The 26,931-nt window shown below is 35.9% G+C and overlaps 1 protein-coding gene across 5 annotated transcripts in view; it reads left to right on the top strand.

The window, feature by feature from the left end:
- Positions 1-26,931, top strand: part of RICTOR (RPTOR independent companion of MTOR complex 2) — a 93,894-nt gene that overhangs the window by 21,009 nt on the left and 45,954 nt on the right. For 2 of the 5 annotated variants that reach the window (XM_062017710.1, XM_062017709.1), the window contains exons 3-10: positions 3,585-3,682; positions 13,035-13,099; positions 17,790-17,921; positions 18,935-18,998; positions 23,780-23,906; positions 24,754-24,923; positions 25,218-25,285; positions 26,207-26,274. In XM_062017710.1, coding sequence (XP_061873694.1) covers positions 3,585-3,682; positions 13,035-13,099; positions 17,790-17,921; positions 18,935-18,998; positions 23,780-23,906; positions 24,754-24,923; positions 25,218-25,285; positions 26,207-26,274 — 792 coding nt within the window. Of the gene's footprint in view, positions 1-3,584; positions 3,683-6,717; positions 6,730-13,034; positions 13,100-17,789; positions 17,922-18,934; positions 18,999-23,779; positions 23,907-24,753; positions 24,924-25,217; positions 25,286-26,206; positions 26,275-26,931 lie in introns of those variants that run through there. The other 3 variants (XM_062017713.1, XM_062017712.1, XM_062017711.1) reach the window with 3 other exon arrangements.

Raw genomic sequence — 26,931 nt, 5'->3', positions numbered from 1 at the left:
ACCATGATATTTCTTATTTTGAGAGATCAGTCTCTGATTTTATGCCTTTTTTTTCCCCATCTGTGCATCAATCTATGTTCTTCTGTCCTGTTGCATGAGATGTTGTGGCAGGAAGATAGGCAGTGCTGTATCTGATGTTTGATTACAGTAAAGCCACCTGGCTTAGTTGATAGAATCCAGAATATATTTAGTCTATTTTCAAGGGCATTTTAAGGTAAGGGACAGACTAGCAATAGAATGTATCTCCATTAGTGGAGCCACATTATTTTTCTTAAATTATTTTACATCCACCGTATGAAGTTCTGTTAGACCTGCCTACCTTCCCTGTTGGCTTTATTCTTAATAAAAATGAGTCATACTTGAATAACTGAGTAAATTTTCTACTTATTTCTAATACATGATACACTTCCAGAAGAGGAAAAATAGAATGACCAGTCTTTCCTTGAAGTTAATATATCAAAATTATTTTGTTAACTTTTTTTAAGAGACTTTTTGCAAAAAAAAAGGTCTTCTAAAGCAAGACTTTAAGTGACAAGGCTTAAGAGAAAAGCTTCAGTAGTCTATTACTATTCTATTAGAGGATATTTAATTCTTTACTGTCTTGATTTTTTTTTTTTCTCCCACAGTAGTACTGTTGATAAAATCAAAGTGCGAGCCAGAAACTTCTATTCATATTACCAGTTTGGTAGTGGAAACGTCTGTAGCGTTCTTAATTTTCTAAGTGTTGTATTGTATATCTTACACTGGAGTTGCCACCTTGCTTCAAATTACTTATCAGCTAGTGAGGCTTCTGGAAAATACCTAGCTGCTCTGCTGAGCACTAGAAAGGTGATTTTCCTCAAACTTTTCTGTCTCTCCAAAAATGAGTCTTTCTCATCATCAGAAAGAGGATAGTGTGAGGAAAAAGCTGCTATAACTTTTGTTTTTATGCACTCATAGTGTAAAATGGATGTAGTGCACATTTTAATTAGGGGACCTTGTAAAGGTTGGCTATTCCTACAGAATTGTTATGGTGGGAAGTGTTAGCATTATCGTGTGATTTCTTCACAAGCTAAATTGGCTGTCTTTCTGCATTTCACTCAAGTTAATACCCACTCTATACACATATGTAACCATCTTCATGTCGAAAATGAAAACTTGCAAGCCTATTTCCAGTCAATTTGGAAAGTTATTGTTGCTTTTTGTTCTCCAGTGAGTTGAAGTAGGTCATTCAGGAGAGCTTTGAGGCTGCTCACCTGGGACCTTTATTGTGGTGTAATGTGGTATGTTACAGATCCGAAAGTGATGTGAGCCAGGGAAATTCCCACCATTACCCAAGGCAGGCCAAAGTGTAGAAATCAGCCAAGCTGTATTTTCATAGAAACCAAATTATGAGGAAGTTATTTTCCTCTCCTGTTATGTGCCCTTGAAGTTAAGGGCTATGCTGTAAATGTTTTGTAGTGCTATAGCTGACTCAGCCTACTTGTCTTCATCTCTTGTTTCTATGGCTTATACTGTTGCAAAATTTTCCAATGGACTTAAGCCCTGGAAAAATAAACTATGCAGAGAAATCTTAGACTTGGGGTGAGTCTACTAAGATTTTCACTGCTTTAAATTTCTGTAATTGTAGCAAAGATTTGATTTTTTTTTTCTCAGGTGGGAGATCAATGAGATGCATGCACACATTCTAATTTAGATTCATAGTTATTGGATGTTTGCTTTCACTATGCATATTGTTCTGCAAAGCAAGGTAGCTCTGTGCTTGTGACTTTGTGTCCAACAGTTGACTTTGCTTATTGCTCTGACTTAGATTTGTGGAAAAGAGTATTTCACACCAAGCTAGTGATGATTGAGATTGATGCTCACATTGAGGAACCTCTCTTGTCTTCCCAAAATCTCACAGATCTTTTGTCTGAAAAAACCCCATGGCAGTTATGTGACGTGGCAGTCGCATGTCTGTACATGAGCATGAGCTAAAGTTTCATTATAAGCACTGTAGTCAATATAATTGATTCACCTTACCCTTCAGTAGTCACCTTGCAGCTAGTCAATTTTTTTGAGCTTCATTGGCTTGTAGATGATATGTCTGTTGACTACAGTGGGTGCACAGGTTTACACACCTTAATTCAGGTGGCCACCTGTAGGTGTCTTAATCTTTAAATACTGTCTTGTATTCTGATGGTAGTGCAAGTACAGGGTCTTGTCTTTCCAACCACATTCTGGATATTTCCTGATGGGATTTCTAGATATGTCTGCTTTTTCAAAGTTTTGCTGCTTTACAGATGTCTGGTGTTTGCACTCTTCAGGTTGTTTTTTATGACTTCATATTACATAATGCATTTTTTTAAATCTTTTGGTAATGTAATAACATTTAACAGTTCAGATCTCCAGCACAGCCTTGGTATTCCATCTATTTCAAACTATAAGGCTATTGATAGCGTTACAGCACCTATCACACAGTTTCTAACTGCAGAAGAATCCTATAGTCAAGTGTTCCCTTTGAAAACTGTCCTGCCACAATACTGCCATGTACAGAGCTTACTGCACTTCTATTACAGTAGCTCTGCCTGCAGCAATCTGTGCCTGCCACACTCCATGCTGCTTGTCTACTCTGACTCAACTCATAACCTTATTCCCAAAGGCAGGGCAATATTGCCTTTTCCCACGATAGTCAACAATCTTTTAACAATTCCCAGCAGAATGTGGGAATTAATTGGTGTCCGAATCCTGGTTTGTACAGGTTTGGGCTTTTTGTTGAGATACTAGACCATTAGGAAGAAAGGAGAAGACATTCCTAGTCCCACTGTTTACCTTGTGGTTCACTTCCCATGTCACTGAAAGTGCCATCTGTCTAGTAAGTTTAGGGTGGTTGTGGACAGAGATTAATATGGAGAAAAGAAATGAGTGCCATCTTCCCAAAATCCCATTGACCCTTTGTCTGGAGGAAAAAAACAAGTTGCATGATGTGTCACTAATATGATGGTGTTTTGCTTCCATCTTCACTTGTTCACTTCTTGTCTTTACATTGCAAGGGGATTAAGGATAAAGCTTTTCAGTTACAAGATGTTAAATGATAGGACAAGAGGCAATGGGTATAAGCTGGAACAGAAGAGATTCAAAAAAACAAAAGGAAAACTTTTTCACTGTGAGGGTGACGGAGCACTGGAACAGACTGTCCAGATGGGTTGGGGAGTCTCCTCTGGAGATGTTCAAAACGCACCTGGATGAGTTCCTGTGTGACCTACTCCAGGGGGTCCTGCTCTGGCAGGGGGTTTGGACTAGATGTTTCGAGGTCCCTTCTAACCGTTAAGATTCTTTGATTCTGTGAGTTTGAGATGATAAATTGATTTCTTTGTCAATTGTAAATCTTAAGATACTAGTTAAAATATGCTTTAAAATAGGAGTGTCTTCCCTCCATGGGCTTTAGCATTTATTCTAGAGAATTTGTTTTCATTCCGAGAATAAATCAAGTTGAACTTCTTGAGGCAAAAATGATCCGCATCCTTAACTAAGACCAGGAGAGTACCTATAATATTTAGGAAACTGCATATTGTCAGTTTTTTTCTTTTTAACTGTATCTGCTAATAACCTGTTTTCTTTTGCAGAACCCTGTGATAATATGAGAGAGATTCTCCAAAATGTGGCAAAATTACAAGGTGTTTCAAATATGAGAAAACTAGGTCATTTGAATAATTTTACTAAGGTAAGAGCTCAAATGGTTTCATATGACAAGGGTTCGTGTGGGCAAAATATTTTATATGTTCTCTATTGGGAGATTAATGAAACAGCTCAATATCATGGAACAGTACTTAAGATCTTCATACTATAGGAGAGGAAAGAGCAAATAAGGATAAATAAATAGGTCAATGCAGGTTTAGGTTTACATGTCTTACTGGCTTATTTGTCATGCTTAGTATTTTCATGCTTAGCCTGAAATATCTCTCAAATAATAGGTTACGTCTCACAAACAGATTGATTCTTGCTCCACAGAATGGAATAAAAAGTGTGAAATGCCAAAGTCTTCGAATGTAAAGTGATAAAGTGTGGAGTCTTATTGTCTGGAGCTTTTCAAAACATGCCTGGTTGCGTTCCTGTGTAACCTGATCTAGGTGGTCCTGTTTTGGCAGAGGGGTTGGACAAATGGTCTCTAAAAGTCCGTTTCAGCCTCTACCATTTTGTGATTCGGTGATGAAGTGTCATGAATGGGAGGACTGTATCAATGAGCAGGGTATGCAATGGTTTGAGTACTAATAGAATAACAATTATCAACTTTCACTGCAGTCTTCATAGTGAAAAGATTTAAAGAGGTGATTTTCAAACTAGTCTGGTATTACACATTCTGATTTGTATTGCTACTTGAAGTGTTTTTTCCAAACACACGCTTCCATGTCATGGAAATATGACAGATACTTGCCTGAAAGTAGGATGGATGTGTTACAAGCTGTCATTGTGAGCTGACAGAAGGCAAGAATTAAAACCTTTCCGCAGGGTGAGTATGTAACCTGAAGAATGAGGCCATGAAAAAGACCTTCAGGAGACCAAGTGCCACTCTTTGGGTAGGTCAAGAACTTGCAGAAAGGAGAGAAGCAGAGAGCTGATTGGAAATGAGCAGGGAGTTGGGAAGAGAGTGTTTGTTGTTGCGTACTGAATGGTTGTGATTGGACCAGTGTTCCATTTATCACGGATAGGGAAAAGTGCAGTCAGTGAGATAGGAGCTTCAGGATAAGTGTTACACAGATGGATGGACTGATATTCAGAAGGAGCTGGTGAGTTGTACACATTTTTGGTAGAGTGCCACAGATAGGGAAACAGGCCTGAAGATGAAAGCCAAGTTTCTGTGACAGAGAATGGGTCCTGCAATCAGCAACAGCCAAGAAACAAGGCTGTAGTGGAGAATATAGTGGGTAGAGTAGGATTTGAATTACTGGTGTCATAGATGAGCTGATAACAAATCATAAAGATTAGAAGGAGACTACTGGACAGTTTTGAGACAATCTCAAGTGAAAGAATGAGTCCTCGAGAGTAGTTTTGGGGGACCAGTTGATATGAGCAGGACAAACATGCATGATAATCTTCAAAATAGATATGCTTCTTGACTGTTGAAAATACTCCTTGTAAGCTTGAACAGTACTTCAGAGATGATGTGTGACATTGAGTTAGCAGAAGGGTGAGTACTAAGAACAAAATCACAATAGCAAATACGTTGATCTTTAGAGCCTGTGTAGGTAGAAACCATTCACTGAGGAACTGAACTTATACTGAAATATTTTCTTTGAGAGTCATTGCCTTATTGTGTCTGTTGGACATTGATCATTGAGAAAATGCTGCTGTTTTTCCTGAAATTCTAGACTTTGTTGAAAGAAAGCCCTTCATTCATCTGGAAAAGGCCAATGTTTAGCTGTGATTCCTTTTTATGCTAATCTGGAAACTTCTAAATGTGAGTGCTTCCAAATCCTCTAGTTGCCTCAAAGACCTGAATTAGGTTTGCAGATGCATGGTTCCTAGTGAAATGTCAATATTTGAAACTATGGATCTGAAAACGGTGTTGCTTCACTACTAAAAATCAGATATTAAAGTCTTCTAAATGTAGTAAATTACTAAATATATGTAGTATAAAGGAGGAACAAAAAATATTTTTAAAATACAGTTTTAAAAAAACAATTTTATAATTGACTATTAAAAAATATTTCTTTATACTTAACCTAGTGTTAAAAATAGAAAATACTTAAAAGATTTTCACAATTTGGACATAAGACTAGCAAGAGGTAATGAATGTGGGAAAAACAGCTTGCTAAAATTAAACAAGGCTTTTGAAGACAGAGGCTGTTGTTCATAACCTGGTTTTGACCCTGAATGAGAACACAGTACATCCTACTGTATTTAATATTTAGCATATGTTTTTATATTCATCACACTGGAATATATACATTATAAATGTATAACATTTACATTTGATTTTGAAAGATCTTCTTTCTTTTGTTTGAAATGTAAATATAGTTACGAAAATAGAAGTTGTGAATTGTGTTGTATTGTCTGCCTTGTGGTTGGAACAATTTGGTTTTTTTTCATTCCAGTGGTTATGAGTGAAAGCCTGGAGCTTGGAGAAGATGGTTTTATTTCCTTTTTGCCCTGTGTTGATATATTCTCAGTTTCTGCTTTGTGAGAGAGAGATGTGGGGGAGGTAGATATGCTAAGAGATGAGAGTCTGGTAATTCCTATCTGGGAATTATATTGAAGATCAACTTGATTTGTTTGTAAATTCTTGCATTTTGTGGGCCATTTTTGAGGGTTTGTTACCCTCAGCCTGCTTTATTTAAGGAGAGGGTAAGTAATCATGATTTAAAAGTTACTGAACTTGATGCCAGGATTTTATGCAGAAGTTAAATACTTTATTTAAAGTTTATTATAGTGCTGATCAGCTGTGAACAGGATTTGTTAGTTTATCTGCTGGAACGATGCCATAAGGAAGATAATTTGTTCAAGAGAAGTATTAACTAGTAATGTTTTCAAGTCTTCACAGCATCCGTGCTTACTGTGCAAAGTATGCTATATAAATGATATTTTACAAAACTTACTTCACTCAGCAAGTTTTAGCTAACTTTAGCTAGTACTTTTTAGTAAAAATCTTAATGTTCACATTCTTGACTCTTTGGCTGCAGAACATGGATTATTCTTGCCCAACAGATGCTGTAAGTTTTCCCCTCCAAGAAATAAACATTCCTAGTCCAATGTTATTCAGGCTGTGGAAAGGTATGTTGAGTTCTGAACTGCAGCAATGGCTGAAATCTTTCTCCTCATCTACTGCGTGTCACTCAGTAAGAGAAGCTAAGATGCAGTTTTGTTATTTAAGTAGTGCATCATCTCTGTCAGACAAAAATGCTCACGTTCCTTTCAAACTTCATGTATTGTTAGTTAAGCTAACCTGAATTTTTATCTGGAAAGTGCTTATGCATTTGACTTCTAGTAAATGCAGTCATCGTAGTATTTCATGAGCTCAGTGTGTACCCTTGACTTCAGTAAGCTGAGTAGGATTACCTGTTTTGCATTTGTATGTCCAACTACGTAAGGCATGAATCTTGAAGTTTCCCAGGTTCTGCTGATTTAATACCAGAATATCATGATTACTACTTTGGGATTTTCCCCACCTGCATAAGTAGTAGTAAGTGACAAATTACCAAAAACCAGAAGGAACTGTACAATTGCATTTACCTCGTGGAAAATATCTTTTGGATTTGAAATATTTCTTTAGAATCCTTTATTATAGAAGATTTATCCCTCTGTTAGCTTCTGAGAGATCCTTTATACCTTTTTAAACCTAGAAGTATATTTAAATAATGAAAAGATTAAAAAGATCTACAGATATTGTAGAGATTTCTGTTTCATTCGAAAGGAAAGGTGCTTTTTAAGGATAGAATGAAACTTAGTGCATTTTAGCTTAAACTTAGCAATTGAATAAAATCAGTGATATGGAAAATTGTATTTTCAATCTGTTCAAAAGTAATTCTGTAATTATTTAATAAGCCTCTACTATTTTGCTTTATGTGTCTGTTAGCTTTTGATCATGCTGATGAATTTCCCAGAATCTGAATATAGTGTTGACTGATTGTCATAGCTATTTGTATACAGAGTATCTGATTGGAAGCATTCAGATGGGGAACAAAACTGGAGAGCTAATGGGTCTAAATCCAGAGTCCACTATTTCAGTTGGGGCTTTTCTTAAGATTAGAATCTTATTATTCAAACTGTACTTCCAAAGTTACAGTATAATAATTACTTTTTGGGTTTATAGACTAATATCGTACTTTTACCTAGTAGTTACTATGCCTAGTCTGCTAAATACAAATTTGAATTATGTCAGTGTGCACTCAACTTGTGTATGCTGTTGACCTCCTGTGATTTTGCTGTTTTGAGCTACTGTTTCCAAGACATGTTGATGTGTTACTCATATTGCTATGACTCATCCAAGTAGCATGAAAAACTAGTAGCGCACAGTAAACATGAAAAAACCGCTCCTCTATTAAGTTAGTCATTGTCTGGCATAGTGTGACTACCATTTTGTGCCTCAAAGGGTATGCTGTTCCAAATCACTTACAATTAAATTACAAAATTTGAATTTTAGAATTCACTTATTAGCAGTTTTAATGAGTACAATATACTCTTTGTGTGTGTATATGTATGGAACATTGTGTATGTGTGTGTATATATATATATGAAAATACATATTTGAAATAAGATATAGAGATAAAGTATATAATTTGCATAATTCCAGACATTTACGTCATGTGATAATCCATCATTATTTTTGGGAAATAAACCAATCTATAGCCAAAAGCAGATTTTTTCCATTCTCATACTGCTGATCTGAAACCTATACTACAATGATCTGCATGTTAATTGTTAAATGTTACAGTCAAACATTTGACAGTTACTTGGCTTTGTCAGGATTTCAACCATCTACAAAAATCACTGTGTTTGGGACAGATTCAGCGACCTGCTTAATGTTGTTTGAAGATGGAATGAGAAGAAAGCGACAAAGTTTTCCCTAGAACATATTTAAGACCAGACATTTATAACTGAGGAAATACCTGAAGAATTGAGATCAGTTAAACTGTATTTTCTTTGTAGCAGATTCAGTGGCCTTTATTGTTTCCCCTTTTTAAACATATATCAATGCAGCCTTACTTTTACTAGGTTGACTTTTTTTCCTAGGCTAAGTAAATGCCATGTCTCAGCCTTCATGGATGTATTTTCTAGCTCCCTTGTACAATTTTCTGCTATGCTTTCTCTCCAGTTTGTCTGCATTTAAAAATGTGGCGCACACAACTTTTTTCTTCATGTGATTTTGAGAGCAGTCTGTTAAGTGGGGAATAAAAGGTCTCTTCGTCTCAAATACAATGTAGTTCTAATAGTATTTCCAAAGGTCAAATTTCTTTTCTGGTTCTCTGAAATGTTGTCACATTAACTCATTTAGTTTATAGTTTGCTGTAATTATCACACTTTGGTTTGCTTTTGAAATTTGTTCTTATATTTAACATTCTGGATGTTTTCTGATAGATTCCATTTGTTTTTTATGTGTTTACTAAGGTGTGGTGCACTCAAACATATGGTACGTTATCCCTTTATTTCATTGAAATCTCTTACTGAGTTTGGGCACTTCTTTCAAGTCAGTGAAACATTTTGAATTATGGTCTTGCTGTCTATCTTTTAAATTCTTTGGTAGCTGGAAGTCCTGTAAGCACACAACCGGGGATGCAGGCTACTACCCCTTACTTGTGTTCCATGTAGGTATGAATGATGTCATGAGGCATGACATCTCCAGGATCCAGATGGATTTTAAATCCTTGGGGGAGCAGGTAAAAGGTAGAGGGGATCAGGTTATTTTCTCCTCTGTCTTGCTCACGAGAGATAAAGATGCAGACTAACAAATTTAATGAAGACGTCTTTAAACTAAGGGACTTGGGGAGTGGGGGGAAAAGCAAAACAGAACAAGCTGTCCCCTCTGGCTGGAAAACAGGGCAGGACAGGGAATGCAATAAGTGCCCTTCATCTGCACACTGGGCTGAAATACAGAAGGCTGACCACCCTGAGAAAGAGCCAAACTGGGGAGGAACCTCCTGCACCTGCCCAGGGAAACCTGTGTGTTTGAGTAAGCCCCTGTGCTGCCTCTACACCAACACGTGCAGCCTGGGGAATAAGCAGGAGGAACTGGAGATGTGGTTGTGGATGAGGGGCTACGACCTCATTGCGGTCACAGAGATGTGGTGGGACAGCTGCCATGGCTGGAGCACAGCCATGGAGGGTTATGTATTGTTCAGGAAAGATGAACTAACAAGGCGTGGAGGTGGAGTTGCTCTCTGTGTGAGAGAACAATTAATGTGTACTGAACTGTGCCTGGGTGGGCATGAGGAGAGAGTAGAGTGCTTATGGGTAAAAATTCATGGGCAGGGCAAGGCAGGTGATATTGTTGTAGGAGTTTGCTACAGGCCACCTCATCAGGAGGAGGAAGTAGATGAGGCCTTCTACGAACAGCTGAGAGCTGCCTCATGATCACAGTTCTTGGTCTTCATGGGGGACTTCAGCCACCCTGATGTTTGCTGGGAAAGCCACACAGCCAAGCACATATAGTCCAGAAGGTTCCTACAGACTGTTGATGACAACTTCCTGTTGCAGATGATCGAGGAACCAACGAGGAGGGGTGTGCTGCTGGACCTGGTACTGACAAATAAGGAGGGCCTGGTTGGGGATGTGAAGGTTGGAGGCAACCTCAGCTGCAGTGACCATGAGCTGGTAGAGTTCAAGATCCTGTGTGGAAGAGGCAGGACACAAAGCAGGACTGTGACCCTGGATTTCAAGCAAACTGGCCTCTTCAAAGATCTACTTGGACAGATCTCATGGGATATGATTCTAGATGGTAGAAGTGCCAATGAGAGCTGGTCAGTCTTGAATCACCACTTCCTCCAAGCCCAGGATCAGTGTGTTGCAATGCACAAGAAAGGAGGAAAAGGAGGTAGGAGGCCTCCATGGATGAGCAAGGATCTGCTGGGACAACTCAGGCAGAAAGCAGCCATCTACAGTCCTGCTTTGTGTTCTGCCTCTTCCACACAGGATCATGAACTCTACCATCTCATAGTCACTGCAGCCGAGGTTGCCTCCAACCTTCACATCCCCAACCAGGCAGAATGAGAATAAACTATTAGTTAAAGTAGCTAATCTTGTACTTACCTTTTTTAGCTAATTTTATCTATTCATTTTCTATGAAAAATTTCACGTAGACATGCAGACACCATCACTTTCATAATAGTTACCACATTAATAAATTTGTATCTACACAGCAGTTTAACTTGATAAAAATTAAAACTGACATTAGGTTAAATGACTCCGAGTTTCAAGTTAAGGTCAAATTTGTTTCTGTCTCAGTGAGAGTGTATGCAGTTGGAGCATGTATGTAGAATAAAATTCCTGGTATTGAGGACCTTATACACATATTGTGACTATTTGCTATGAGTGGTTACTGACAACTTGTCTAGAGCTAGTCCAGTGGAATAAATAGTCTCTGGCAGCTGCAGCAAGTTAGATGGATTCTATCACCTGCATCAGTTTTGTCTCTGGACCACTCAAGATGCAAACTAGTGCAATGATAGGAGACTTTGACTTCAAAGATGTTTTACTGAACACAACAGCAGCTTTCTCAATTTTTTTTTCCCTACATCAGAATTATAATTCTGTAGGTTTTTTAAGCAGGAAAAGCTATTGAGGATGTTTTGGTATGTTACCTTAGGATTTCTCATTTGTGTCTTGGGTGGAATGATAGGGAGAGATTTGATGTTTAAATAATTAGCCTAAACAATTATTGATGTACTTGTTTGAAACTGAACAATGAACTGGTTTTACTCACTATCTTCTCACACTATTTTGCTTACACTCTGCCAGCCAATTTTTACAGTTCATAAGATGTCAATAGAAATGCTAAAGCAGCATTGGTGGCATTAGGCAGTCCAACAACATGGCATAAAAATAGATTGATGCTAGGAAGTGACATACTGTCATAACCAGTTAAGACACCAATATTCTAGTTTTATTATCACTTAAATTTGAAAGATGGGGGAAAGAAGTTACATAATAACTCCTTATGTTTTATAATCATCTTTCATTATAGCCAATGTTAAGAAAAACACAAGATCCAAAATATTTCAGTTAACTTTAGATTCATAGATTGACCTGGATCTGTTCCACATTTGTGCCCAAATTAACAACTTTAGATTTTGACATCACTATTGGGTTTTTCTCACAATATGAGAAGTAATTTCCTAAAATATTATGTTATCCTTGAAAGATTTTGTACTTTTTGAGCAGAAACCTAAGTGTTGTTTGAATTTAAATGATCTTGGTCACAAAATGAGTTTACATAAACAGAGTTTCTGCAGATATTTTCAGGTGAAGGTGAATGGAAGCATGGAACATGTTAAATATATCAACTCACAATAGCCTCAGTTTAACTGTTTGTTTAGTTTAAGTTCCTTGTTGTAAGCAGTAAGTACATACACAGAACATGGCACAAGGTTTCATACATTTTAATACTTTCAGAGTATGAATATTTACTATTTAGCACAAATATTTCCTCACTAAAGAGAAACTGTTAATACTGTGCTGGCTTAGAACTGAATACATGCCTGTTTTGAAAAGAGGACAAAGTGCAAAGCTATTGCAATTGGTATTAGTCACTTGAGCTTTTAGAAGTGCTTGGAAAATTATTTTGGAGATTTGAATGTGATAACAAAGTATTTTATCATTTTAGTTAGGGGTAGATTACTAGGAATTCCTTTGCTGCTCTTGCAAAGGAGAACAGCATCAGCTCTTTTTATAGAAGAGACTGTTCTCCTTGGGAAGCTAAAACATAGATGCTCACTAGCTTGCTCCTTTTGAGATTGGTTTTGGACGTCAAGATTGTGTGTCCAAGTCTTCAATCTTGTGTTCAATATGGATAGATGTGGTTGAAATACTCAGAATTCATGACAGCTTATAGCTGTCTTTTTGTGTGCATAAATTCAACCTTTGCACTGATTTTTCAGACTTAAGTTCTATGGAATCAATGACAGGCAAGACAAAATGTCAGTTACAGGATACGTAGCATTGGTGACACCTTCTAATTTTTTTTTTCCCACCTTCTAATTTTTTGCTGCAGCGGCAAAACATGACAGTGGTCTATTAGCATCAGTCTTTACTTCAAAGCTCTACTCATGACTTCTTTTTGAATGCAGATGTGCTTCAGTTTCAGTCTATTTTTGTTGCTACTTAGATTACCAGTTGCCTGACTAGCAATCTGAAGTTACTGAATTGTGCAAGCTTTTCTCTACTGTGAGTGCATGTGCCTGGTGTGTATAAAAACACAATACTGACAGCAGAAATTCTCAGGGAGATCTGAAGTTGGTATGCTTCCCCTTGCCATGAATGAAATTCCTCAGGTTTTTTTTGGAAAGCGTTGCCAGAAATCTAGTTTTACATAGTCATATATAACTCTTTAAAAATTACTAATAGATGTTTTCTTTTCTTTCCAGCTTCTTTGTAATACTGGCCATGCTGAAGAAAAGCTAGGTTTTACGTATGACAGCATCATAATATGGTAAGTAATAAGGAGCGTTACAGCAATACTAAGATACTTGTTCTAAGTGCAAGGAAATAAAGTTTATTTGTACTTTTGAGCTAGTATTTAATATTTCTAATATGTTTGACATTTCACAATGAAAACATATACTTTAAAAATACTTTAGTGAGTACATACACTATCTTCTTGTGGGCAAAGAGGATAAAAAACCCTCCAAGTTAAAGTGTGGTTTTCTTATATTTCTCATAGATATAAAAATACCTCTAAATATCTCAGTACTTGCAGAAAGCAGTTTTAATAAAGCAGCGCATGTACAGACTTTAGAGCATACTCTCTGATGTAGAATCAAAATTTAAAGATAAACATTTAGTGTTAAATTGTTGTATGTCTATTTCTTTATTGTATTGCTTTCCTTGGCACTAGAATACCTTGTGTAGGTACTTTTTAAGTGGCATTTTCCTGTGTTTTGTTACCGTTGCTGACAGTAAAAAGTAGCTACGTATTTATTTGCAGAGCTTCTGTGTTTTTCACATAGACATCAGTAAATTTGTTCTGAGGCTCAACATTGGTGGCAGAAATGGCTAAGATCTAGTATTTAATATAATTTTGCATTCTTTCAATTTGGTTACATGACTTAGGAAAACAAGCTTAGAAAAGCTAGTAACTTTGTGTAAAATGTTGGGAAATTACTTGTGTAATTTCTTGTGTAAATATTCTGTTTCTTTAAACTGATTTTTCTTGATGGAACTAAAATTTTTAAAATATTAGTGTAATTTTGTGAATTAATATTTTGCTGTAAACTTTAGTAGATTCTCTTCTGATCTTATTTATGTAATTTATTATAGTGCTTTATAATGGGACTAAATATCACGTAAGAGAGTAACTTCAGAATTGAATGTTCTTTACCAAATATTTCTAAATGCAAGCCTTAAAGTTCATTTTTATAGGAACAAGTTGGTAAAAATATCTACTAATGCAAATACAGTTAAGGATATTGATAAGAAAGATGAAAATGTTGTTCTCCCACAGACACAAGAAGAAAAATAACCCTCTAATTAGAAAAATGACAGAAACAGCTTCTCAGGAAAAAAAAAGACATGTGAGGGAAAGTGGTCTTAGTGTCCTAACTTCAGTCAGTCCAGTGATTCCTCTGTGTATATACATGAGAAGGAAATTTCTTAAGCATATACATATGTTATTCTGCTGTGTTCATAATGTTCAAACTTAAGGATACCACTCAAGTACTCACATTTTAACAGCCACGATTGTGCTGATTGGAGGTTCTTCGGCACTATTTATATAGAATCATTTTGTTTGGAAAACACTTCTTAAGATGAATATGCTTTTCAAGCAAATTTTAAAAAATATACAGAGATATAGGTATCCTGTAGTGCTCTAATTGTACATTGTTTTGGTATACACCATACAGCCATTCTAAGTAATTTACAAATACTGAACTTCGAAATAAATTTTGGAATGACCTTTGCATACATGTTCTGTAACTTGCTGTCCTGATGTTCCCAATGTTATCTTAGTTTTCTGTAGAGGAAAACTTTTTGTTGTACAGAACAAACTTTTTTTTCTTTGAAAACATGAAAACTTATTTGGATGCAAGAAAGACTTTGTTTTGTGAAGTAGAAATGGCTAACCTTAAAGCATTAAACTTGAAGAGAATCAGTGATTTCAAGAAAAAATGTAGATTCTTTATAAAGCCCTAGGTTTTGGGGTCAGCAAACTTGATAGAATATTTATGCAAACCAAAGACAGTTTCAGTCTGCAATAATTGTAGTTACTCTCAAGTTAAAGATCTGGTTTTAGAACTTGTTCTATTATTAGAATTTTTTTAGTCCAGATGCTTGATTATAGTTTCTTCTTGCCAGCAGATGAGGTTAATAGTGACACATTTTGTTACTGTTCCCAGTGTAGATGAGTCTTCCTGGTTCCTAGAGGACCATACAATTGACAGCTGAGAGGAACATTTGAGCCACAGAGAATGGAGTGTTTGTTGTTGGATCTCAGACCTTTGAGGTCTTTACTGTAATGCACCAAGAGACTTTAGTGGTAAAAGCACAATTCAGAATATTCAGTTACCTGGCTGGACAGTGTAGGTTGTCAAAACCATGGTTGTCTTTAGAAAAAAGTGAGAATAATAGGTAGTGACTATCCTTTCCTATTCCAATCTTTGTTAGTTTTTCCAGGCTTTTTGTAAGTGTTAATGTTTTTCAGCCTTTCTGTTGTCTTAGGAACTTATTTTTGTTTCTGCAGTGACAAAATACTGGAGCAAGTAGTATTGCACTTTCCCTCACAGAATCATGATTTTTTTTGCCACTTTCAGACCCAGACATATGTGGAGTATATGTATAAAAATAATTTTCTTGGTCTGAGAGCTATTTTAGTCATGTTCTGTGGGTTTATAAAGCAGTTTTTGTTGTGATGTGCATTAAGTCACGTCAAACTATCTTGAATTTTCTTCATCATCTTGGATATCTACAGATAATTTTTAAGTTTCATAGAATCATAGAATGGTCGGGGTTGGAAGGGGCCTTTAGAAATCATGTAGTCCAAACCCCCGGAAGAAGCAGTTTCACCTAGATCAGGTCGCATATGAACATGTCCATGACCTCCAAGGAAGGAGACTCCACAACCCCTCTGGGCAGCCTGTGCCACTGCTCCGTCACTCTTACAGTGAAATAGTTTTTTCTTATATTTAAGTGGAACTTTTTGTGCTCCAGCTTCGTCCCATTACCCCTTGTCCTGTTACTATCTAATATAGAAAAGAGGGATGTCCCAACCTCCTGACACCCACCCTTTAGACATTTATAAATGTTAAATCTTTAGTCGTTGCAGTTTCTCATAATCCAATCCTATTCTTACAGACTATTTTGTCTTCTATATTTCTACCCCACTACTTCCTCCAAGAATTTTATATTGAATACTGCCTACAAAAGGAGATTTTGAACTTGGATAAAATTCAGGACAAAAAACTGTCAGTTTGAAAATATTCCATTCACCTCTACTCTGAATTCATATATTCAGATTTTAATTTGTGGAACTACTTTTCAACACTCTGTAACATCTTTCTGTCCATATTCAAGATCTTAGCAACAGCGTATGCCTTATTATAAACTATTGTAATAACTCTTTTCATGTCTCCTAAATACTAGTGCCAGTCTTGGACCAGCTGGGATTGGGGCGATGCACTGAAACATACCTAACCTGCTTAGGTTTGCTCAAGGGGGAGCATTGCCATGAGCAAATGCTACCATGCTGTACACAAGTTCCCAATTTATTAAGAGAGTTACATCATCTCAGTTCTTGTATTTACGTCCTACTGACTTTCAGATTTTACCTGGTTTCCCCTCTTACACTGCCACTTCTCACACTCGCAACAGGGCATTCTGTAATGTTACCTCATTTGCCTACAACCAGACTCCATAATCTGAAGGTCAGTTTATGTTTTTTGCTAATTACCAGTTCTTTATTTTCACAATTAGTAGAATATAATTGAAGTAGTGACGTAGTTTTTTCTTATGTTTAAAGGCAACTTTTTGTGTTCCACCTTCATTCCATTACCCTTTGTCCTCTTGCTAGTCATTGCTTTCACTGGACCTTGATGGATTTTTATGGCCTCTATTTTAGATTTATATCTTTCTGGCTAGCTATATATTTTCCTTGCATTCTTGCTATTTAAGATGCACATCCACCTTTAGTACGGTCTGCTTTTGGGTGTTGAGTCTCATGATACTGTTGTCTTTTTGTAGGGGCTTCAATATTGCCAATTCTTAAACTAAATTCTGTCTATAAATTAACAGTATCCTCCTCTTCTGAGTTACAGAACAAGTTTTCAAAGCAGGCCAATTACTCTCCAGAAAGGTTCAGAAGATTTTGACCTTGGAGTAGGTGATTACTACACATGACAGTCTTAGAAAAATGAACAAAAAAAAAAGGACGTTTGTGTACATAGAAAGTCAGTTTCACTAGCTGAAATATTTACTTTCTTAGATCTCCACTAAAAGAATGCTACTAAATACTGGGAGGTTGAGGATTTTTTTCCCTCTGTGTTAGTCAAGGAAAAGGGGCTGATCTATTGAGGCTCGTCAAGGTATGAAGTAGCACACTACTTTTGAAACTCTGTCTCTGAAGGCCTTCAGTACATATTCTTTTAACCTAGGTAGTGAATTTAGGAAATTATATTATTACAAGAATTCTGTAAGGAAAATATATTATTACAACAAGTCTATTAGAAAATTCCACCTTGGTGGGAGCAAAATAGTTTCAAAATCTGTCTGAAGAGAAATACACTTTGATTACATGTTAAAAAGAAATCTTCAGAAGTATGTTCTCTATGGTACTGCTTCTGATTGTCGTATTTCATGTAAACATAATTCCATGATGCGATAGCATCTCTAGTGAGTGATATGTGTCATGGTTATGTGTCATTTCATGGATGTACAAGCTGTTCCTTAGGGGGAAAACGAATGCTGTGTGGAATTTTTCAGATTAATATATTGTCTAAATCTGCTGCCAGGGTGAAGGTTTGTCTTCTAGGCTGTCCTGGCAAGATTCTCAAAGACAGAAAATTAACGCAGAATATGTCTTCTTAAAAATCAGACTTTATTTTAAATGAGTGGGTAGTAGCAGCATGTGAGCTGGTGAAGTCTATCTGCTGCTAAATAATTGTTTATCCCCCTTGTCTTCTTCATTGTAGTCTGCGGTTAGCTTTACTAAATGAAGCAAAAGAGGTACGAGCAGCAGGATTGCGAGCCCTCCGCTATCTCATTCGAGACTCCAGTATTCTCCAGAAGGTGCTAAAATTGAAAGTGGATTACTTGATAGCCAGGTAATTTTTGTCTTTTCTTCTTATTGTAAGTCATACAATTTAAAAATCACTATTTCATGGTTGAGACGGATGAGAACAGATGTTTTCATATTCTATTACATTCTTGATATGTAGTTTTATAAAAGCCATTTTTCTACAGTAGAAGTAATGTCCTTTAAAAATAGAACAATAGTACGTCACATCAGCTAATCCAAATTAAGTGCTGTCCTCATATAGTAGGAGTAATCTGAAAAAATTTCTGTATTTTTCAATCACAAAGGCCATTAACACCACAAATGAATTTATGATTATTAAGAAGTTGAAATGTTATTTATTTTCATGTCTTAAGGTGTTTTATGGGAATTGTTCTAATTCTTTGTTTTATTGTAGTGCTTTAGAGTCTCTAGTACAAAATCCGGGATAATAAGTAGTAGGTGTGTAATAGTTTGTAATCTTAACTATAACACATGACAGAACAGAAGAATAGGAAAGGGCAAACAATGAGATAAGACCAGCATGATGAGTAGATGTAAATATTAGCATTTCTATCATGTCCTTCGTTAAAATCTTATTTGATTTAGTGTACTGATAGAGATCTGTGTGTTTGTGTTTATAAATGTACATGCATGGTCAGTTTAGTGTGCTGTTCAATTTTGTTGGAGTGAAAGGCCTTTTCTGATTTGTGAACACAAAAAACATGTTGATGTGAAACATTAAAAATACTTTGTTTAGTCTCACTTTAAATGATAAATACAGCTAGCTCAAAATATTTTTGGAAAGTGCTATGACTTGCTTTTGTGTATTTGAGAAGATTGCAGTGATTTAATGCCAATGAAGTTAACTGAAAAAATATTAAGTGAAGCTAATTGACTAATCACAATGAGTATGCTTGCTGAAAGGCAAAATTTTGAAATCTTCTGTCAAAATATTCTTTTTCCTCCTTTTGTTCAGTTGCATAAATATCAATATGAGATGTTAACAGTGAAGATGAAAGTTGGTGGTGTTGTAACAATGTGTTTTTAAACTAATTTTAGGTGTATTGACATACAGCAGAGTAATGAAGTAGAAAGAACACAAGCACTTCGATTAGTCAGAAAGGTAAAATCTAACTATTTATGGTCTTGTCAGTTGTGCTGACTCGTGGTTTTCTTCATCAGCAGTTTTTCACACTGTCTGTAATACTTTGCCTTATCTTATCCTCTGAGAGGAAATTATAGATGATAATTAAAAAGAGAGAAGGAAGGATAGTACAGAGACTTGTTTTGATTTTTAAATCACTTACCACTGAACATTTGCCTGATCCTGATTTTCATTTGATAGAGTATCACACTAGATAAGATTGGAGAAAAAACAAATTATGAATGCAAGGGGATGAGAACCATATTACTGTTTCATCTTATGATTTAGCTTTGTTGTGTACGGAGTTTAAGCACCTGAGTCAGAATGGGAAATTTTCTGTTGTTTGGGAAATGAAGGGTCGTCACTGGAGTAATCAGTTGAAGGAATGCTTCTAGCCTTAATGCTTTTCCCATAGAGGCTGATACTATCTGTAGTTCTTTTCTCAGATACACAATAAATTATAGTCTGTGGTGGTTACTCTGCTGCATACATCTGATGGTTATGAGATGTTTGAAGCTGTGATAGCTGCATTGTCAAGTTATTCCTAGAGAAATTAGCATATACAGCTACTGAATATTTTTTCAGGCAATATTATGCTCTGCCTTTATAGATGACTTTTAGCATGCATATATAATTCTACTGAGGATCTTAGAGAAACCTACAAAAGACACAGAGAAAGTTTAAAGTAGTTGGAAGAATGATTCCCCAGGAGTCCTGTGTTTAATCTGGTGAGGGGGGTATGTGTGTGTTTTTTAAGTATATATATTTAGTTTGAAAATTAAAAAAAAGTTTGAAGACAATATGCTTAATTTATGGTTGCCCCAAAGAGAGTTTTAACCACCACCATCCCCAAACAAACAACACAACCATAAAGGATCCTTGAGGAAGCTGAATTTTGTAAGAGTTCTCTGCTAATCTGCTTTAAATAAAGAGCTTCAATGTCGAGACTGAGTAAGTTAAATCAGAAGATGGAATAGAATAAAATATTGTAAACATAAACCCATGAAATATTATAAACATTTAAAACTGGTTTTATTTGGGTCAAAAATTTGTCATTATCTTTCCTGGGCTTTTTTGAGCATTTCCTAGTTGAGTGAAGACTTCTGTCTTGCTTGAAAGAAACAACATGCCAGAGAAATAAATCCATTTGTTTGATTGGGATGAAAATGATCTGGAAAGATAGCATGAAGAAGTTATACAGCTGATCACCAATGGGTGTTTTTTTTATTTCATCATTGTACAAGGATTTGTACATAGGATATTCATGCATGAACTGTACAGGATGCTGATGGTTCTTCAGTGCTGAAAACGATATTGATGAAAGATACTTCCTGATGTCTTTTGGTAGCTAGAACATCCTTTTTTCTTAAGACAATGACAGACAAATGAAAAGCCACTCAACCTGGCTACTAGTAGAGTTAACAACTTTTTAGTGTCCTGTCTGGACTACATTTTTTAAGCATACATTGATGTAGATCAGTCAGTCGGTACTTGAGGAGCATTCTCACAAGCAATACTGTGACATACATCCTGAATGACATACTCTTGTTTTCACAGTTTTTGTTACGGTGCCCTTGACCTTCTCTCTTAATCTCCTTCAATATCTCAGACTCAGTGATGTGATACCAGAATTCCTAAAAAAATATACCAAGGTCCAGAAGAGGAGAATGAACAGGAAATGAAATGATCAATGTGAATTCATTTGTGCAGGAGATAATTTACTGTGTGCAGGGATTCTTCTTCATTATGCGAGATGGCAGCGACCAGACACCAATATGATGTGCATCAACTCTAAATTTATTGTCACGTATCATCACTTACATACTTTTGCTAAATGCTGTATACGTGCTACAATTCATGACAATTAATTAATACTAAGGATCACGCTCTATGCATAAGGCCTCAAAGTTTCGTTTTTGTAGCAACTTAGATACCAACCTCATTGTGTTAAAACACCAACCTTATTGTACTTAAAACATTAACCTTATTGTGCTTATACTATCACCCCATCTATTTGACCTTCAGTTAGTTTTCACTCACATTAGACTGTGGTTATGCTTACCTTACATTTTAGTTAACTTTATACTACTGTTAGTTACATATGTTGCAATTTTAGTCACATACATGCGATCACACAATGCTTAATTGAATGCTCTATTATATCTTCTAGCAATGCTTAGTTTAATACTCTATCCTGTCTTCTTGTTTTGACCTTGCTTCCATTACAGCCTATCCTTCTGGTTTCCTCCCTGCTCAAGCTTGCTGTCACGTAGGCATTCTTTTCTTTTCTTTTTCTGCTGCCAAAGGCAATTCAAAGATGAACTGATAACTTTCTCCGTCTTTGTCTAACTAAATAACGTTCATTATAGCCCAGGCCCCGACAACTGTGAGGCATGAAAATCTGAACTGGCTTCCACTAGCATCACAGAACTACTGTCTTTAGTTTTGAAGTCTGGATGCAACTGTTAAACCTCATCTTTACTAGCAAAAATGCCTATGTAGAAATAGCACAGATACAAAAATTCAAAATTATAAAATTATCTTTCTTATCTTCATTTTCATAGAGTAGAAGAACAAAATATTAATCCTGTTTTATGAATTTATAAAGGGCAGTTAATGATAAATTTGTTTAAAAAATGTGCAGGTTAAAATAGGAAGAAGAACAGTTTTAAAAAAAGAACAGCTTTAAACTTGGTTTCTGGGGTTTTTTTTTATAGCTTTACATGCTCATTGTTCCTTTTGATTGTCATGACCTCTACAGTTCTTACTAAGAGTTTGGCAGTTTTGCAGTATCTTCAGCCATGAAAAGGAAGGCATAAAATCACTTCAGAAAGCAATGTTCCCTACTGATAGAATTCAATAAGAGCATTTTTTTTATAATTCGGTAGAAGAGAGATTTTATTTTCAAAGCAGAAGTCAGGGTTAGGTTCAATACAAACCACTTTGTTACTTATTCTTTAAATGAGTCTTTGAAGACCAAACTCATAGTCTTTGTTACTTATTTCATCACAGCTGCTTGTAAGTAGCTTTGCATCACTTGTTCTTGGTCTTTAGAACTGTATTTCAATACCTAGAGCAGAATGAAACTGAATGTTAAAGTTTGTTTTTATTCTGCTAATGTACTTGGAATTGAATATTAAAAGAAAGACATCTTAAAGAAAACAGTGAAGCAGAAGAACCTTAAAAGATTGCTACTCACACTAAATAGTGGTAGAAAAAGGGTTACAGTGCTTTAGAGTGGATTGATACACCCATTCTATTGCTAATTCTTGTTACTTTATGACATTGTAAAAGTGAAAGACTGTGTGGGTGGGGAAGAGTTTGTGTTTTTTTCTGTAGAGTTCTTTCTTAAAGCTTCCTGTTTTTCGAGTGACAACGTTATTTATGGAAAGAATTTTCTTTAAAACACATCTGAAATAAACCTGTTAGCAGTGTCCCAATATATTTGTCATAATCGTCAATCTCATTTTAACACCTTCTGCAGAGAAAGTAAACAAGTTTAATCCCTTTTGTGTAAGCATATATCTGTAAGACATCTAAAGGAACTGTAAATTGAATTCAGGACAAATGGTTTTGGAAAAAACAATGAAGCTAAGCCTGGTATTTTTTGAAAACAAAAGGACTATTAATCTTGGAATACTAGCTTTAAGTCTTTAGGTGTTTGATGGATATTGAGTATTTTTTTTTTATGTCTCAGTTGTTTTACTAGAATAAATCGTAACATGTTTGAGTAGGCTGTAACACATTATGTTGACTCCTTTCTAAGCAGACAAAAAACCTGCTTCTTCCATAGTATTACAGCTGTTTAGTGATGATCATCCTCCATAGTGTAGGTGACATATCTGCTTATTTAATTTTTGCAAACCATGAAGAAATGTGAACAAACAGCCTTTGTAGACAAAGCTTCATTTAGGAGAGAGCAAGGAGTGGTGGTATTGGCTGGTTGTTTTAGGGTGGGTTTTTTGCCTTTAATTTGTGCACAGTCTTGCTCCTTAATCGGGTATAAATTTTGATTGTCCTAAACTAGCAGCTGAGAATTTCCAGGGTGCAGCACCTCTTCAGTAGTGTAAACAAGCATTGGCTATTACAATCTGTTCTTCTGTCTCAAATGTATTAGTTTTTGTTTAAATTGAAAAGTAGCTTTGATTAATGGACACATCTTATATTCATCATCAGTTTAATATATGTGTGTGTTTTGTGCCATAGCTATGTAATGACATTGCATTAGTTCTAGGAAGACCAAGTATATGCAAGAAAATATAGGGATGTTATTGACAGTTGCCTTTCAGATGGTACAACAGCTTTTTCTGTTGACTATCCTGGTTTTTTGTAATCTGCAGCAATGTAAGGATCTCTCTATAAAACAGGAGATTTTCGTCTTGACTAATTAAACAATTGAGTAGGTATTAAAGAATTTGCTGCACTGTGAATCAGTCTTCTAGAAGAATTTTTCATCTACTGTATCATTAGACAGCATTCTTTTAGAATGGAAGATGAAAAAGGCAGCCATAGTTCTCTCTGCAAGTCTTTATTTTTACCTTTCCTATTGTGAAAAAGTAATGTAAACTGAAACAAGAAGAGAATGGTCAAGTAAATTGGCAATTTAATTATTTCAAGAACAAAAGAAACTATTTTGAGGATTTGACAAATGCAGCCAATTAAGATAGTGATCCATCAGATTGTATGATGCTGGTGAATCTGAGCATATTTAGAGAAATATTGTGAAGAAACTGGACTGCTTTTTCTTTCATTTTTGGCAGATGATCACTGTGAATGCTTCACTATTTCCCAGTTCTATTACTAATTCTTTGATAGCGGTTGGAAACGATGGTCTTCAAGAAAGAGATAGAATGGTTCGAGCATGTATAGCCATTATCTGTGAACTAGGTAAGATCATTGAAGGCTAATGAGGAAAAATTTTGACATGATTGTTATCAGTTTCCTAAAAGATTTTCTTTTGTGAGTCGTGTTAAATAGGTTGTATCCAAATAATAATGAGCATTTGTTTAGTAATTAATTACATGTTAAATGTTCTTAATATCAGTTTCATGACTAGTTATTCGTTTGATATAAAACAAAATAATCTTAACTTAAAATCTCTTAGAGTACCTGAAGTAAATAAAAAATGCTAGTTTTTTCTTACTTGCTGCAGTTGATATTTCTAAAACTAATGGATTTGAAGTAGGGAGAATTCTGTATATGAAATGCTGACCAATGTACAAGACTCCAGAGAACTACAAAAAAGTCATCCTTTAAAAGTTCTTACCGTCAGTACTGTGATTATATGGCGTCAGAAAATCAGTATTTGTGTCCATGTAAGTGCTATCTGGGTAGTGGTTTATACTAACTCCCTAAACCTTTATATGGGTACTGATTTTTAATGCTTATTCTAAATCCATCCATTAGAAATAACTTCAATAGTATTTTCAAGATATAAACTTCTGTTTTAAAGAATAAACAATGTTACTTTTCTAGTATCAGTAGAATATTTATGGAAATCTAGAAACTACTGTATGGAAACTTAGTTGAAAATAAGCTTAGAAACGTCAGTCTCCAGTGTGCTGCACAGGATTTTTGTTCATGATAAAGTAATCTAAGCTTTACATGTACCTCAGTTTTATTCCAGAAGAAAAAGATACAGTTACTGAAGAGATGACAAGTTTCTCATATTGGAAGCTGTGAAATGTTTTCTTTGCTATCACTGAGCCAACATGACATGTTTTTCTTTATTTAGCACTTCAGAATCCCGAGGTGGTGGCTCTTCGGGGTGGTTTAAGTACCATCTTGAAAAATGTGATCGATTGTCAGCTAAGCCGAATAAATGAAGCTCTTATAACTACAGTTTTGCACCTCATTAATCATCCAAAGACCCGACAGTATGTTCGAGCAGATGTAGAATTAGAGGTGGGTTCAGTTTTACTACTCTAATGACAGAAATTAAACATTGTATTACTAATGAAAAGATTTCATTTTAATCTCACACTTCACTCTCTATGTTAGTGTAAAATATTTAAAGTTTTATATAATATAATTTTAATTTATAAGTTTTATAAAATATATTTAAATATTTTAGGCAAAGGGCACGATGATTTATAACATGGGAATAACGCAACAAATTGGAGTGGGGCTGAGGAAAGGGCAAGACCCATTGAACTGTATTCTCTTGTGAAAATAATGCCATGTCTTTCTTTTGTTTAGCGAATTTTAGCTCCTTACACAGATTTTCACTACAGGCATAATCCAGACACAGCAGAAGGACAAGTCAAGTAAGTTGTTAGTACTGCTACTTGTGTTACCAGTTACGTTCATGGTATTGAATTTAATCCTTTTTTTTTAATAAAGTGAAAATAAAAGCAATGACTGAGTATTAAACTGCTTGAACTTGAATACAGTAGGTTAGAGTGCAACTTCCTAAAATACAATGAAGCATTCAGACTTTAAAATTGTTTAGCCTTGAAAAGAGAGGGCTAGGTGACACCTTCCCCTGAATAGCAGTCTTTGTAATACCTGGCAATTATCAAGAAGATGTAGTCAGGGCCTTTGATGGTCGTGAAAGGTGGGAAGAAAACAAGCAGAGAGAAACTGAAGCAAGAGACATTCCAACTTGATCTAGGGATGTGGTGGAGAAGTTTCTGAGAGGCCAGTCACGTGTTGGTACAGCCTGTCCAAGAGGTCCTGCAGCCTTCACCCTTGAGATTCTCAAAGACCCAGTTGGATGAAGCATTGAGTACAATCTGGTTTGGTCTTGTAGCTGACAGCTTTTTTCAGCAGGATTTGGACTAGAGACTTTATGACACTGCTTCCAACTTGGATTATTCAGGGTTTTTTAATTATGGCATTAGGTGCTTTCAGTCTGGGTCCAAATCTTCAGGTCTCTGTTATAGTCTCACTGGCAGTGGAGGAACTGAGTGATCTCATCTGACCATATATAGGTTTTTACTTTGTGATGTTATTATCCTAACATGGAAACTCCCCTGGAAAAGGCCAAGTAACTATGTCTTAAAATTCCAAGTTTTGTATCTATCTATACACGTTGCATAAACACATATATGCACATATAGAAGATTTCTCTGACTCTTCTTTTTGTCCCTTACCTAAAGTCTCAGTTGACTACTTGTTACTTACTATGTTAGTAATATTTTTTGTTTTATAGCAACTGTGTCATGAATTTATTGTTTTAATGACAGGGAGGACAGAGAAGCACGGTTCCTAGCTAGTAAAATGGGAATAGTGGCAGCATTTAGATCATGGGCAGGTAAGATTTTTTTGATTGTTTAAAACTGGATTATTGGAAAGCAATTTTAATCTCTGGTATAAAAAGAATGTTTTGTTTGAAACTGTGTTTAACATGTCTAACTTCTGTCAATGCTTTCCCATCAGGACCCATCAGGATTTATGGGTGTCCTATTTACCCTAATAGGTCTCTAACCTCATCCTCCTCTCCTGAGGGAAAATCTTCCATTCTCACTATCTCACTATCCTCTAGGGACTGGGCTTCTTGAGAGCTGGCCTGGACTGTAAAGACTGAAGCAAAGAAGGCATACAGTAGTTCTGCCTTGACTGTATCCTCTGTCACGAGGGCACTGTCCTCATTCAGTACTGAGCTCTCATATTCCCTAATCTTCCTTTTGCCACTGATGTAATTGAAGAAAATACTCTCTTGTCTTCCTTTGCTTCCCTTGCCAGGTTTTAATTCCAAGATGGGTTTAGCTCTCCTTGTTTCATCCTTACATGTTCTGGCAACATTCCTATACCCCTCCCAAGCAACCAGGCCCATTTTCCACCTTCCATGGACTTCTCTCTTCTCCTTCAGTTGCTCCATTATCTCCTTGTTCATCCACACAAGACTCTTTTCTCTTTTTTCCTGATTTTCTACTTGTGAGAATACACTGACCTTGGGCTTGGAAAAAGT

This window comes from Colius striatus, chromosome Z, assembly GCF_028858725.1.
Source record: "Colius striatus isolate bColStr4 chromosome Z, bColStr4.1.hap1, whole genome shotgun sequence".
NCBI classification, from domain to species: Eukaryota; Metazoa; Chordata; class Aves; order Coliiformes; family Coliidae; genus Colius; species Colius striatus.
The sequence above is the reverse complement of the archived record's forward strand: the minus strand, read 5'-3'. Positions and strand labels throughout refer to the sequence as shown.